General features: G+C 40.3%; 1 protein-coding gene and 1 long non-coding RNA gene across 3 annotated transcripts in view; one reads left to right on the forward strand and one right to left on the reverse strand.

Annotated features, from left to right (window-relative positions):
- Positions 1 to 16,486, forward strand: part of mtcl2 (microtubule crosslinking factor 2) — a 67,338-nt gene that overhangs the window by 10,845 nt on the left and 40,007 nt on the right. For both annotated transcript variants that reach the window (XM_077544609.1, XM_077544617.1), the window contains exon 4: positions 11,037 to 11,186. In XM_077544609.1, coding sequence (XP_077400735.1) covers positions 11,037 to 11,186 — 150 coding nt within the window. The remainder of the gene's footprint in view (positions 1 to 11,036; positions 11,187 to 16,486) is intronic.
- Positions 1,665 to 11,309, reverse strand: LOC144035154 (uncharacterized). Its single transcript, XR_013288373.1, has 2 exons — positions 11,035 to 11,309; positions 1,665 to 1,985 (listed from the first exon to the last, which is right to left on the reverse strand). It is a non-coding gene; the product is annotated as an uncharacterized LOC144035154 (long non-coding RNA).

Genomic DNA, 16,486 nt, shown 5'->3' on the forward strand with positions numbered 1-16,486 from the left:
ATTTCCCCCAAATTACCTCTTCCAACCTTGCTACTCTGGCAACATGAGATGGAAAAAACAAGTCAGACGGATTTCTGCTGCTGTTTGTAAACAGCACATTGAAAACTGACGCACGAGGAAGCCGAGGACAGCAGCCAACCAGGAGCGACCGTGAAAACAGTCCACCAACCAGGAGCTAAGACACATGAATCGAACTCCTAACACATCCGCGAAACAAGTCCACCAGTCCACCAATCTGTAGCGTGCGTTGGCACAGCTAAATTTGCATATGACACTGATAAAATTCGCTTGCCTCAGTGGCTTGGCTGGCGGTAAAACGTTGCGAGTCGGGACAAAAATTTACTTCCATGAGCACCGCAACGTGACATTGTTGTTTTGGGTGTACGTCACTTGACGTGTGCTCTTTGCGCAAGCGAGTCGCATCACGGGCGCATTGTGTTCACATTAGATGTCGCATTTGTTTTTGTGATAAATCCGAATTGGACATCACGCCCTGCAGAGTGAACGTAGCCTTAGTGGAGGCCAACGTTACCTTTTTGATATAGTGTTTTACTTTTTGGACAATTCCCTCCTGCATTCTTGTTGGGTGTGCTTCCCAATATAAAGTAAATATTCATATAATGTTGGTGCTGTTATCCAGTCAGCATTTCGCTTAGTTGTGACAACTAGACCTTGACTTCTTGAGCTCCACAAAACTGGGCTGATCTGCTTTACCAAATTGGCTTAACTACTGCTTATGCTTGGACGCACTACTTGATAGCGCGCGCACGCACACACACACACATCTTGGGGGATGGCAAAGGATAGGATCTTTGGATGCTGTGAAAAAAAATGTGGCTTGAAGCGTTAATGTGTTGCGTGGAGGAAAATTGATTGAGCTGACAAAAAAACCCATCAACATTCTACCACAAAAACCCAAGAAGTCTTAAGTGTAGGCCTCGCCCTGAGAAAATGATGAAACATTAATGATCCATGTGAAATAATGACAGCTTGGAGGAGGATGTGGGATATTTTTGGTTTTTGACGGTCTGACAGTGTACATATTTTCCCTTGGTTTCTGTTCGTGTACCTCTGTTTCCAGCATGAGCCACATATTGCATCATTGTTGTTTTTGTGCTATAAATAATCTAAAGTTGTTTGTCATTCAAACCTCAACTAGCTGTTCACTCCAATGTTTTTTTTTATATGAAAACGATGTGAGCCGCCCTTATTTTCTTTCCATATATTTCAACATCTCATCTAAATGCAGTGTACCGTACCGGTACTAAACAACACAGGCAAGCAAAATTTGATACAAAATAAAAAATACTAACGTTTCCTGTGCAAATAAAAACAATGGGTATCGTTCATTATTTTCAGGGTTACATCACACTTTTGCTAACGTGGCAATAGACAGATTGTTAATTGTGATTCTCTCAAGGGAGTTCTCAACAATAGAAGTCTGGGACTGGTGATTTGCTCAGGAAAGGCGGGACATTCTGTGCAATACATCGAGCTGATTGGACAATGCGGCATCTTGTGCACGTCTACCCAACTTTGGTTTTGAGCAATCACGGCAACGAATGAAAATGTCGTCTTCGTTCTTGTCGTGGTGGTGGGGGGAGATGTCATGGTGTGTGAGTGGAGGACCCAAATGCAGGAAAGTAGGAGAGCCACGGCAGGGATGTGGATAACGTAGTTTTAATCCACCAAACAAACTAACACAAAAATCACGCTCGAGGGCGGACAAAAGCAAACACAAAATCACGCTCAAGGGCGGACAAAAAGCAAAACCAAAATCACGCTCGAGGGCAGACAAAAAGCAAGTCATGGGAATCAGGAGTAGATTCTTGTAGAAGCTTGTTCAGTCGGGTCAGGTGAATAGCGTCTTGGAGTAATAACCCGACACTTCTTGCTGCTTCTGCCAGGCCTTTATCTTGGCCTGATGAACTGATGAGCAGCAGGTGTGTTTAGCGGGCTCCGCCCTCCAGCTGTTTCCCCGGTGACTGAAAGGGAAACAGAAACAGCTGACCCCAATCATGACAGGAGAGGGGGAGACGGCGATCATCTTTACCAGCTAAAAATGCACAAAGCGCCTCTCGCTGTTCAACATTCAACAAGGAAACTGTGAGTAATTTTGCGAGAACAGAATTAATTGCAGTTTATTTGTTCCCCATGGCATCGGCGCTTTCTGGTTTCGTCACAACTGCATATCCGCATTGGTCCGAACCAGGTTCGGGTCGTTGAAAATTCACGGTCTTGGTACAAAATGTATTCTCTGGAGTTACCGCACAAATACCGCGATAATTCAGCATGCAGAGCCAGGTTACACTTTTGCGACCAATTGCACAGTTAGCAAACAATTCACGAAGCCCAATCATTACATCATAATAACACTACAAGCCTTCTAAGGTTATACAATTTGGAATTCAAACACATTGGGATTGGAATGTCTTGGTAGTGAAGCAGGACATCAACTATTTGGAAACTTAGCTCAGTGAGCATCTAAAGTCCATGCACAACTCTGTCCTGGCTGCACAGTACAATTTTACTGTTAATAAAAGAGCAGAACGTTAACTAGAAAATGAGTTGTTAATTTTTAAGGCAACTATCAGTTTTTGTTTTGCTGTCTTATGCAAATAATATGTATGGCCACTTATTCAGTATTCACAACTCTACGACTACACAATTACTTGTTTTTGTAAAATATAACTGGTTAGGATTTCCTGCACAATTCATTCAGGTGTTGTGTCCTTGGAACTGATCATTTTCATCAGTAATTCCATCCAATGGAAAAACATTTGGAAGTTGCACCTGCTATTAACATAAAGACGTCAAGGCCAGTGCAATTTAAAATCTGCCCAACATTTGCACAGTAGATTTCGATGCACAAAAATCTACTATTGGATCTAAAGGCAGGTTTTATGGGCGACCCTGGTGTTTATGTTCCATGGTGACACTAGTTGACATCCGCCTAACACAGTCCTATGGATGCCCATTTAGAGGATGTTACATCATGACTAATCTGCTGCAAGCCTATATATACAGTATAAAACCATTATGTGTGAAAGAGAGAGTGAGACGCTGGCACGACAGCTGTTCCCGGGACAAGCGCTGATCTATCTATCTTTGGATAGGATGTAGAAAGATGACGGAATGTGATGAATACTCACAATTCTGTCCATGTTTTGCTATATCCCAACTGGGTATGCAATGCCATGAAATTCTCTGTACATAAAGTCATAAATGACTATTTTAAGAGCTGCTAATAGAGGCAATCCAGTATCGACTTGAACCACATTTCCTATTGTCAAGAGTGATGTGAGGTTTGACACAGATGTTGAAGTTTTACTTCCTGCATTGGTAAGCATGCAAACACCCACCGAGTAAAAACATAATAGCTGAGGCTGTTCAGTTACAACTTACTTTAATTTATTGTTTGTATCCCAATTCTGTCTATGGTTGAGGTTTGTTAACCTGGCATGCACGGAAACACACATAAATTTGCACATGCACAGTGCGTTAAAATGGTTTGATCGATACAACTCAAACTACTTAGGGCACAGATGTCAAAGTCCTGCATGTTTTCAAGGTTTCTCTACTCCAACACACCTGATTCAATGATCAGGATCATTATCAGGCTCATTTTACCTGCAAAGCTTGCTGATGAGCTTAAATATGAATCAGCTGTGTTGAACGTGGAAAAGCTCTAAAACACGCAGGACTCAGGCCCCCGACCGGACTTTGACACCACTGATTTAGGGCAAACCGTAAGGTGTTTGTTGAATTCCATCATATTTATTCATGACATTTGTACTTAGCCCAGTCATGGCAGCATCTGTAAGATACAGCAAGTGGTGGCCCGACACAGTGCCACAATAGCTCAGTTACACAGTTAATGTCGGACCCTACGTTAGGTACACCTACACATGAAGGAAAAACTAAACGTCCTTGATAGTTTTAATAGGACTGGAGAATATCTCTCTTTAAATGTGATTATTTCAGTCTGTGTTGTTTTAAGCAGAATATTGCTTGGTGTATAATTACTTAATTTCAATTGACACCTTTATAACAGTTAAATAAATAATATTAAAATGCGGTGTTACCCACAGTTAATAATGATTTTATGATGCTGACCACACTGTGGTACATAAAAGATATGCAATAGCAGAGGACGATGTGAAAGGAAGAAGACAGCAGATTATTATCAGCAGAAATTATTGACCACGTTTATATGCAGTTAGTCACCCTTTCATAACCCGAATATTGGCAATAGTCAGGTTTTGAAAGGTTACTAAACACGCGCATAAACCCGAATAAGACCTCTGGCTTACTCTTTTCGTAATCTGAATTCTTGCTTACATAAATGCATTTGGAGTATCTGGATTTGAACGGGGCATTGATTTGCATGCTGTGTTTGCGAGGTATCTTTAGCTGTGTCAGTAGGGTGGGGGCTTTAGGACCCAGATGCGGGAAGGCAGAGCAAGGAGGCAGAGGTGCAGTCCAAAAAGAGGTTTTAATTTCTAATCAAAAAGCTAACTTCAAAGTGCAAAATAAACGGAACTAACAAAACATGAAGCTAAACATGGCAAAACAACTTAGGCAAAACTAACAGCATGACATGGATCCTGATAAGGCAAAAAGGTCAGCGTGTCGTGGCGAATGACTTACGACAGTGGCAACAGCAACAATGAACCGACACAGACAGGGGGGAGACAACCGACTAAATACACCAACACTAATGACATAACAAGACACACCTGGCTGAGGGCACTGATTGGATGACACATGAGGGTAATGGGGAAAGGTGGACACAATCAGGGATCAGGGTTGACAAAGTCACCAAACAAGGAAGGGCAAGTGACCTGAAACGAGAGGAGTCAGACTTTTCACAATAAAACAGGAAATGACAAGACAAGGGGAAAACACAAGGAAAACAGAAGCTAAACATGACAGGGAGTAAACAAGACTGAAAATAAACATGACAAGCTGGTTTTCCACCAACAAGCCCAGGATCTTTGAGTTCTGTGTAACAGGAGTTCTTGGTTGTCAAAGTTCCACAGGGAATTTAGAATTTGTGTTTCCATAGCGTCTTAGAGTTCTTGGTAATTAATTCAAATGAGTTTGATGACGTATGAGGTTGATGAGCCCGGCCAATGTAAAAACAACACCACCCCGAAATTGACCATCCAATCAGCCTTGGTCAGTGCATATGGAGGATAAAAACTGCCAAAATTCAAAATAAATAAATGGCTAAATAAATAAATAAGCAAATGACTAAAAGTGAAAATTAAAAACAGATATAAAAATATAATTAAAAAATGTTATTCAAATGAGGTGGCGGTCTTAAGTGTGTCTTGGGTGGTAGTCGTCCATTGTTGGAGCTCTCCGTGTAAGCCAGCAAGACTTCCTTGTTCACCGAGCCGCTCACTAGACCAATGAAAGTTAGTTTGCAACGGCAGAGTCCAACCCAAGACACGCTTGGGACCGCCCCCTCATTTGAATAACATTTGGTCCTGGCAGAGCGTCTGCAGCATGAAATAAATAAATGTGAGAGCAGAGCGTTTTTATTTATTCATTGATATTTAATTCTATTTATATATATTTATTTTTGTATTTATTTAGACTATTTTTATATTTATTTTTATTCTTTGAATCTCGTTTTTTATTTTTTTTTATTTTTACTTTTATTTATTTATGCATATATGTATGTTTTTGTTATTTTTATTTCCATTTATTTCCATAAAAAAAATATATATATATTTTTTATATCCGTTTTTATTTTCACTTTTAGTCATTCATTTATTTATTTAGTCATTTATTTTCAATTTTGGCAGTTTTGGTCCTCCATAAGTGCAGCCCGCCCTCTCAAAGTTCCAGCAAGACCCTGCTGCTGAGATAGTAGTCGGATGCCCCCTGGGCAATTTAATTACCCCGTAAATTGTTGTTGGTAGAAAAACGCGCAAACTGAATTTTACCAAGGTAAATTGAAAAGTTCCAGCGGTGGAAAATCCCCTTTTGTCTTTTGAGTACAGGAACTATGTATGCGCAGAGCCGTCTCACTCGCTAAACGAGTGTTACTTGAATACATTGATTTATCTGCGGTGTTTTCAAGTTATTTTCTGTCTCCACTGCGTTATACACACATATACGAGTATATACTGTAAGTCTGTGCTTCAGGAGTGCAACCCATCAGAAATATTCAAGCAGAAGTAAACAAACATGGCGACGCAGCAAAGAACCACACTTTTGGAGCAAGGAGGAAACCAACTACTTTATTAGTAGTGAGTGACATGAATATAATGACTTTATTTGACCTTAGAAAGTTAAAAGTGGAAAAGTCATCTATTTGCGTAATAACTTTGGCCGTGCGTCACAATTTCGATCTGGATATTCCAACTAATTACAATGGTCATTCGCATAGGAGTAACTCTGTCCGCTCACACATGTAAACGGGTTATTCAGAAACCGGAATTTTGACCGTAACCCAAATAATGACTGCATGTTAACTTAGTCAACTGTTGCAGAGCTACTCACAAACATATACTGTAATACAGACGGGAAAATACCAAGTTTTGATCCTGGGCACAGGGACCTCACCTCTTGCATCATTTCCTAGAGTTTAGAATTTGCTAAAGGTAGGTGACTCATGCTAGTCAGTTTTGCACAAGCATCAAATGGCATCTTGGTTGAACTCTGAACATAACTAAAAATTATATTTAAAAAAAAATTAATGAAAATTATATTTTTTTGTAGAATTTTACTTCTGCTTTTAATTATAGTGGTTGTAGTTTGCAGTGCTTTAAAACTGCATTGTGTCATACTAAAACAACAGCAATAGATATAGTGTTCAATTCTGTCTTGCATTTGTACATCATTTTGTGAGTGGAGAGTGTAAGCAGCAATCTTGCTTTTAGGCTTCTGCTAAAGTAGGCTGCATTCTTTCCCTATTTATCCAAAATGGACTTAAAGAGATGGACAGACAGAACTGTGATAAACCTTAACAAAAAGGGGGGAAATGACGGTATGTATGTGTCCAGATGTGTGCGGCTGTCTGTGGGAATGAGAGCAGTGTGTGAGTGGGACAGGAAATTATGTCAGGCGACCGCAAGGAGATTCTGTCTTGTTCTGGGAACACACTTGCCAAGTCACATGGCGCCTGACACTGACACACATTATAAAACAAACAGACATGATGTGTTTAAAAATAACAGTTTCCTGACTAGTGTCATCTACAGTACACATTACTATCATGAGAGCTTCACACACTGCTTGGTTCAAGAAGTGAGCAGTAAGATGGAGGAAGGGAGAGAGAGAGAGAGAAAACACAGCCTTTTGTCAGCCTATTTTCCTTTGCCCCTTGACTTCAGCTAATCACACATAGACACACTCTCACACACACACACATACTAAATTACTAAATCCAACATGTTCTTCTTTCACCAGAAGCTTTAGTGAATGCTAATTAAACCCTATAGCGAATCTCCAATGAATGTAAATTCCATCACGTTCACTTGCACGTAGAGGAACAAAACAGCATTTGCCAACACTCAATGACTCACAAAGGAGAAAATTCTCCAAGTGAAGAGAGGAGGAAGAAAATAGGGCAATGGAATGGCCAATGAACGCACCATTGTGATAAATACTGTACATAATAAATTCACTTCATGTGTTGTTAGGAACTTTGCTAATTCATCTTTGATTCAGTTGAGGGAGTCTTGCATTGCAGGAACAAAAAATACAATAATAAAATACATCATAATATGTTGTAATAATTTAAAGAGTTGATAATATTAACAAAAGGCACAGAAGAGAGTAGTTTTCTAGGTGTTCGTTTTAGTCGTTTAACCACACGACTTATTCTTGTACTCTTCATTGATGTTTTATAAAGAAAAGATGACTGGTTGCAATGGCAATGATTGAGGCTGTTCTTATTACAAGGCAGTTTAATAGCCACATGACGTTTTAAAATGAGAAATGTCTGTTAACAAGCTTACCACAAATATGTGCATATTCTGCATTGCTACAATTGTAGCACAAGTAGTTAAATTAAGAGAGAATCTGAATAATAAAGAAACTTGTTTCGTATTTTAACCCACTCAAACACAGCGATGCTTCCATCACAGAAGGGAGACATTTATTTTGGCCTGGCCTTACATTAAACTAAAAAGGTCCCCTCCGTCACCAAGGACTTCAATGATTTATTCCACCATGTCTTATCGGTCACTGCATGTCTGCTCTCAGTTGTATTCTGTGCACAGATGTATGTCCATTGAGAGACACACAAACGCAGGCACCCCCCCCCCCCTCTATGTCTCTGTGTCTCTGTGTCTCTGTCTCTGTAGAATAACCCGACAGAGAACAGTCGTTTACAAAAAGGCTGTAAACCTTGTCGCTGAGCCACACCCAAGTAATGCAAACTGGCTACTCACGACGCAGCACAGAACAGCTGTTATTGCTAGCAACCTTAGCCAGCTAAGCTAACGAGACTAACTACTATTCAGTATGTGCTTCTGGTTGCAACACTTGAAGAGACCTTCCAATATTTCTTTTTATTTTGTAATGATACATATAGTACAGCTAGCCACTTTTACAGGAACAGTGCTGCATCCTAATTTCGCTGTTTTCTATAGGCCTATTACTTTTTCTCTGCACTTTTTCTCGGTATGCACCAGCTTACAGTACATTTGTTTTCTATGTGCGCTATTCACGTGCTTTGACACGTTGAATATAAGGTTCAAAGACATTCTGTCCGTCACCCCCCTCTGGCTGCTTCTTTCTGACATTTACTATTTTCTGCAAAATGTATACAGTGGACCCCTGCTATTTGCGGGGAGGGGCCAACCTACGAACAGCAAAAATATGAGTATACTGTAATTGGTGTCCATTGCAAATGCATTGAAAAAAATCTGCCAAACCATGAGTATGCAGTACTGTATTGGTACAGCTTGATGACGGCAGAGACTCTCCACGCTTCACTTTTTAGCTACAGGTACTTATGAAATTATAATTATAGTTAAATATTATTGTAAAACACACTGTATATACAGTGGAACCTCGGAGTATGAACGTCTCGGAACTCGTACAATTCGGACTTCGACCCAAAAATATGAGTAAAAAAATGCCTAGGAATTTGAACTCTTTTTCGGAGTTCAAACGCCCAAGCACAGCAAGCTAAGCCGAACATACCTTGAAAGGTAGCTGAGTGAAGCCGAGCAAAGCCGAGCAATGCCGAATGCTCACGTTGCGGTAGTTGAGACGATGCACTGCTCATTTCCAGTCAGATCGTGAATACCCCCCTGGAGGTGCGCCATACTCGCGAGTGCATTTTGATTTTTCCACGACAGTTTTCTTCGCCATGGGCCCAAAGAAAGACAACAGTGCCAATGACCGCAAAGAAAAACATACAGTGCTACGAACCACAGTGGATGTAGGAAGGAGATTATCGCGCAGTTGTAACTACTGTCACTACTTCTGTAAATACTGGCACGAGGACCCCCCTTAGCTGTTCAACAACGCACACAAGGACCGCTTAGTAGTCTAACAGTATGCCCAATGTAAAATACACAAACTCAGCACTGAATTAAAGCTAAATTTATCAGCCACTGAAGTCATCACACCACAACAGGTAAGGTAAGGTATTTTTATTGTTTAAATACTGTACTATACTGTAAATATAAAAAACATAAATAGAAATTAAAATATGAATTTTCTGTTTTTGGAGCTTGAGAACGAATTCATTGCATTTACATTATTTCCTATGAGAAAAACTGTTTCGGAGGTTGAACAATTCGGACTTCGAACACTTGGGGTTGAATTATGTTCAAACTCCGAGGTACCACTGTATACTGTATTGCATTGTTTTAACATGCTAGCTGTTAGACCTCTGAAATTGTGAAACCATTCATCTGCAGGTAAAACTCAAATCGCAGCATAACTAGTTTAGTTGTAGAACCTGCGCAATCCGCAACAATTGAGTGGCGTTCGGCCACATGGCTCAGTGTGCGGCAGGCCTGAGTGACCTGAGCTTCACCTTAAAACTAAACAAGATCACCGTCACTTTTCAAACTCGATCAACACTCACAAGCATACGCAAGGAACGATGTAAATGTCTGCGTGTACACACAACGGGACTGTGTGTGACGCAGGAGTTCAGGGGGCCATTGTTTCGTGTGGGTGGTCAATTGGAGTATTGTGGCACTCGGCTGCACACTTGCACTGGTTTGGAAACGTTCATACAGTGACATACACACAGTTGACAAGATTTTGCACATGAGTATTGAGACTCTAATTATTTGTAACAAATGAGCACACATACACAAACAATGCAACATAGTTCACTCAGCACGGATTTTAAAACTTTAGTTGCCATTTGGAGGTGTACTTTCATATTTAAAGCTAGTGAATTTTACACATCCTTACGTTAGTATTTCTTTCATATATGAGGGATTTCAATATGTTTTTTGCTTTTGGTGACTACATTCAAAAAGTTGTATTAAATTGGACCAATATTGTTCTCTCTTTTCACATTTGTTGCTTTGAATTTTGTTGATTGAATTATCTTTAAATTTGATATTCTGTCACATAGAACATCATAGAACATCATCTAACCCTGCCTGACACATTAGAAGTATTTAAACTGTGTTTCTACTTTCTCTGTCCAACTGTGTTTATTCTGATCTGGCATCGTCAATGAGTTGTTGTATTTGTTTTACTATTTGAATGTAGCAACGGTTTTAACCCCGGGGAAAATGTTGAATATGAATTCATGTTGAATTAGTGATTTGTTATTTTTAGATACCTATCATCAATTCAAATTCTTTAATTTAAAAAAAACTCACAAAAAAGGGTCTAATATCTGCAGGAATGAACATAAGCCATAAATATTTCTATATTTCTTCTTTCTTTAGACCTACAGTCTGCATTGAATTGCTATACAGCATTTATTAATGAAAATAGCCATAAAACTGCAGTCACTATTAGAAATAGCTAACAAACAAAGCCCAAAATAACACACGAGTGTTAAACGCTTCATGTACATCTCCTTGTGCTCACAGGTGGCGAAGGATGTGTCCATCCGTCTCCACAGTCAGCTGGACAGCGGGGAGAAGAAGAGGGCTCGTCTGGAGGAGGAAAATGAGGAACTCAGAGTCCGACTCCAGGATCTGGAGGTAGCCAAACAGGTCCTACAGCAGGAGATTGACAAGGTAAGACTCGATTATTCACTGTGGTCATTTCCAAAGCCAGTCCAAGGCTGCCTTCAAAGACAGATTGCAGGATTTTGCTCAGTACTTATATGGCAATAAGATGGAAGACATAAAAGCAGTTACTGTGTGTGTAACATAACAACTGGGGTATGGTGTAAACCAAAAAGTGCATAAAAGAAAGCCTTTGGTCAGCCACTGGACACATTTCTTGTTGACCCTCTTTTCCACCATTTTGATATCACACATGGGTCCAAGTAGAGCTTTGAAAACATTCTGTTTAAAGGACAGGCACAATTTGACCCCTAAGAGAAGTGGAAACTAAATTGGGCAAACACATGAAATAAAAGTTGTTGTTTTTGTGTGTGTGTGTGTTCAGTGCTTAAAAAGTGGCATTTCAGCAGGCCTCGTTCTGAGCACCCTGTTCAGGCTTCTTTGTCTGTTTTCCTCCATGTTTGAGTGGGCTCTCATAGTTCTGGTCCTGGCCCAAGATCTGATGTGGGTCACGGCTCGATGGTTGGCCGGGTAGCTGGCAGGTGATCTGTCCTGTGTTCCCACAGTAAAATTGGTTGTTTGTGGATGTCTGAGGGGAGGTCTCAGTGTTTTTCATCACTCTACTCCCAAACTATTGATTGACCGTTTGCCTGATATGGCTGTGCAATTGGAGAGGAGACAAAAAGCTCGCTTGTTGTCCTTTTCCGCCACTAATTAGACCTGTGGGGTGCATGGATGGTACTTCACAAGTAATTGAATTTGACTCCCAACCTTTTGTGAATAGACGGTGTTGACCAAAACACTGCATTCCCCACTGCATGTTTACTTACTTTACTTGACTTGAAGGCGGCTTAACTGCTTATTGAATCACTTTGCTTTTATGCCCCTTGAGGCCTGTTAAATGGAAGTGTCTTTCGTCTGCTGCAAATAGCCATGTTTTATTTTGTTTTGGATTGTTGTTAGTTTGTTTGTAACTTGCAGGCTAGTTTTTGACATGTCAATATGTTGTTGTTTTATGTTCACCTATTAATAACAAAGGAGACAAAGTAAGGATCGGTGCATGTCTGTGTTCTCACTGTAGTAGATTTTTTTTTGAATAATTCCCTTTAGAGTCGGAGCAATGCTGTTTGTTTTGATGTGTGCTTTTCTCAGCACACATGAGACTGCCGAAGGTTTTTTGGCCATTTGACAGCTTTCTGACTGGCTGACCTGGCTTCATGTTCGGCTCTATTGTGATGAGCTATGCCAGAAAATTCTTCACATTGCTGATATGATTTAGGGATCCGTGTGTGTGCACTTACTCTGGAATGTCTTACCCTCCATCTCTATCTCACCTTCGGTGGTATGAATAGAATTCAGAAACGGGTTGTGGTCAACTATAGTCATAATACTGTTAGGAATAGACTAAAGGAGGATTTTAAATACAGATACAGAAACAAATGTGTTATTTTAATGCTATAAATCAACAGTGACCGAAAGACACTGAAAACACAGAGGACAATACATGCTGTGGTGATTCAAAAGGTGTTTGTGTGTCATGTTTACTTTCAGTCTTGTTTACTCCCTGTCATGTTTTCCCCTTGTCTTGTCATTTCCTGTTTTAGTGTGAAAAGTCTGTCTCCTCTCGTTTCTGGTCACTTGCCCTTCCTCGTGTGGTGTCTGTGTCAACCTTGATTGTGTCCACCTTTCCCCATTACCCTCATGAGTCATCCAATCAGTGCCCTCAGCCAGGTGTGTCTTGTCATGTCATTAGTGTTGGTGTATTTAGTCGGTTGTCTCCCCCCTGTCTGTGTCGGTTCATTTTTTGCTGTTGCCACGTTCGTAAGTCTTTCGCCACGTCACGCTGACCTCTTTGCCTTATCCGGATCCATGTCATGTTGTTAGTCTCGCCTTAGTTGTTTTTTCATGTTTTGCTTCAGGTTTTGTTAGTTCCATTTGTTTTGTACTTTGAAGTTAGCTTTTTTTGATTAGATATTAAAACCTCTTTTGGACTGCACCTCTGCCTCCTTGCTCTGCCTTCCCGCATCTGGGTCCTAAAGCCCCCATCTTATTGACATTGTGAAATATCGATTAGTACTAGTGTCTGGTTGATATCCTTGTGTCAGTAAATAAGGCTATATTTTACATGACACTATGTGGCCACAGCAGCCCCATCTCATCCATTACAAGCCACTAGGGGTGATAGAAAAAATCGATTTGGCAATATATCGCGATATTACAGAGCGCGCAACTCTCAAATTGATTCATCAATTTTTTATGGGAATATTCAAAAAAAATTCTTACTTAGGGTTAGGATTCACACATTAAGCATGGAAGAATGTTATATTAATGGATCATTAAACCTTAATATTTTATTTCAGTGCTGTTCAAACATGAAACAGACTGCAACCTGTTTGTTAAATGCAGTGGCTCAGTTATAAGCCTGAATTTTCAGATAAATAAATACATTTTCATACAAATCTTAAAGTTTACATGTACAAGTTTACTGATTATTATTTTCTAAATTTTATTTTTTTTTAAATCGCAATAATCAATTAATAGATTCGTATCGGGATTAATCGGTATCGAATCGTGACGTATGAATCGTGATACGAATCGAATCGCCAGGTACTAGGCAATTTATACCCCTACAGGCCACCAAGCATACAGTATGCATTCCCTGGCATCTTACTTTTACAAATGGGTCTGTTTGTTCATTTGTGGTATACAACTTCATGTAACTGTGATTGACTGGTGGAGACCAGTCCAGGCAGCACCACACCCCTGGATAATAAATGGAAGAAATTTCATTTCACCATTACATTTGACTAAGATGGACAGTATACACTGTATCATAGTCATGAGTGGTTTACCGCCACATGCATTTTATTTCGATTGTGTACTGATTTTGCTTTGGAAAGTAGACAAGGAATGCTGATGTTTTTCCCCACCTTACCATGCTCCCTCTTTCACTTCCCTTCTTCATGCCTCCTTCTCTTTTCTTTTCCCTGCTTTCTCTAGGATTTTTTTTTAAAACCTCCACCTCTCAATTCTCTGTCCTCACTTGTCTCCAAAATGTTCGATTCATCCCAGCAGCTTGGCATTGGAAGGCAAAGTCACATTTGATTGCAGGAGGGTTAAAGGGTGAAGGCTGCTGGTTTAGGAATAGAGAAGAGTAGATGTCTGCAGTTTTTTGAGGACAGCTAGGCTCCAGGGGGGTGCATCTTCTGAAAATGTTTCATCATTTGAAGGTGAAGCAGCTTGACTGAAGAAAAAGATTGATTGAAGGTATAGAGGAGAAAAGGATGGTGCTAGGGGAGATAATGAGGCTGAGTTTGGGGGATTTGCAGTAAAGGCTTGCAGGGCAATTCTGCAAGGAATGTTCATGTGCTTCTCCCCCCCAAAAAAGGAAACAATAAAGACTGCCTATTGCAAATGCAGCGGACATTAGAAGAGGTTGTTTGAAATGTTAATGAATTTGCACATGAGAGAAATTGGAATTAAATTAACTTGTGATGAGCATTTGATTTTCTTGTTGTATGAAACTTTTATTTTACATTGATAGAAATCTAGCCTTGTACATTTGTATGTGGCCACTCCTCGGCCTCAAGGCAAACAAACAATGCAGTAATAGAGAAGTGGAGAGTGATTATATAGACAGATAGGTCAGGTGTATGGGTAGGGGCAGCTCCTCGATTGGCTGGTTGAAGTGGAAGAGTTCCTCCAAGGAGAGAAGTAGGAGAGGAGTAGAAAATTGAGACAAGGTGGTAAACAAAGAGAAAGACATTACATTGTACAGGGCAAGGAGAAAAGAGGCAAAAGGGGGTTGTACCAGGTGGGGTCTTGGTAGGAGGGCTGGGCAATTTTAATTGGAAAAACTAATCCTTAATGATTAGAGCAAAAAATACTGCATTTAAGGATTCAGTTTTTGTCCATATGGATCATCCCTTTCACGCTCCTTCTTTGCATATGATCACCATAATGCTGAAGGTCATTGCAGAAGTGTCATACTGTGTGTGTCCTTGTGTGTACTGTATGTGTGTGTGTGAGAGAGAGAGAGAGAGAGAGAGAGAGAGAGAGAGAGCGAGCGAGCGAGCGAGCGAGCATGATGATTTAAGATGAGTCCATTGACAATGAAAAGGTCATCTGTCCACTTGCATATTTATCATTGTCATTGTATTGCTGCATTCTCTCACCATGTTGCAATCATGTTACTTCCAAGAGCACATTTGACTGACAAATCTCACCTTCTTCTCATATCAGCCCTTGTTTCCCATCAGACCCATCGATGGTTGCAGTGGACATGACATATTTGCAATAAAACGCATAATTTGGTTGGTGTCAATACTCCTGGTTCATGATTGGATCATAACTAACCAATCACAATCGCAAGTTGATTTGCACGATGTTCATGTTAAAAATGTTGCATATAAGCTTGGTAAGTTCACAACACATTACAGCCATATTCTCCTGGCGGCTGGCGTCCACTATAACAACTAAAAACATGAGACCCCCCCCCCCCCCCCACACACACACATTTTTTTTTAATCCATGTTGTTCTTATATGGGAAAAGAGTCAAAATCAGAAGAAAAAAAAGAAAATAAATTTTGCCCAGCAGAAAAAATGCGGGTCTGAAGAGGCTACGCTAAGTGAGACAAAAAGCTAAAGAACAATCTAGGAATGGGCGAGTATTGATACCAGGTATCGATATCGGATCAGTATATTTCAAGGTATGGGTACTTGTATCGTACGCCCTCTTGTGGCCGTTTTACAATCAGAAATTAGAATTTATAATTATATAAAATTACTATTAATTTCATGCAATTTTAAAGAAAATTGCTGTATTGGCATAAATATCCATCCATTTTCTTAACCGTGTGTCCTCACAAGGGTCGCTGGAGCCTATCCCAGCTGGCTTCGAGCAGTAGGCGGGGTACACCCTGAACTGTTTGCCAGCCAATCGCAGGGCGCACAGAGACAAACAACCATCCACACCCACAATCACACTGGGACAATTTGGAGTGTTCAATGAACCTGCCATGCATGTCTTTGGAATGTGGGAGGAAACCCACGCAAGCACGGGGAGAACATGCAAACTCCACCCAGACCCAGGAAGGCTGAAGTTCAGGCTCAATCTCACGTCCTTTGGACTGGGAGGCGGACGTGCTAACCAATCAGCCACCGTACCATTTTACAATCAGCAACTAATTGAAAGAATAGAAAATTGCCATTAATTTGATGTAATTAGAAGGAAAATGCTATATTGGGATATCATAGGGCTTTCCTAGAAATTAACTGCTATTGTTTTTTGGGGGAAATGTTATGCATC

The sequence above is a fragment of the Vanacampus margaritifer genome, chromosome 1, assembly GCF_051991255.1.
Source record: "Vanacampus margaritifer isolate UIUO_Vmar chromosome 1, RoL_Vmar_1.0, whole genome shotgun sequence".
NCBI classification, from domain to species: domain Eukaryota; kingdom Metazoa; phylum Chordata; class Actinopteri; order Syngnathiformes; family Syngnathidae; genus Vanacampus; species Vanacampus margaritifer.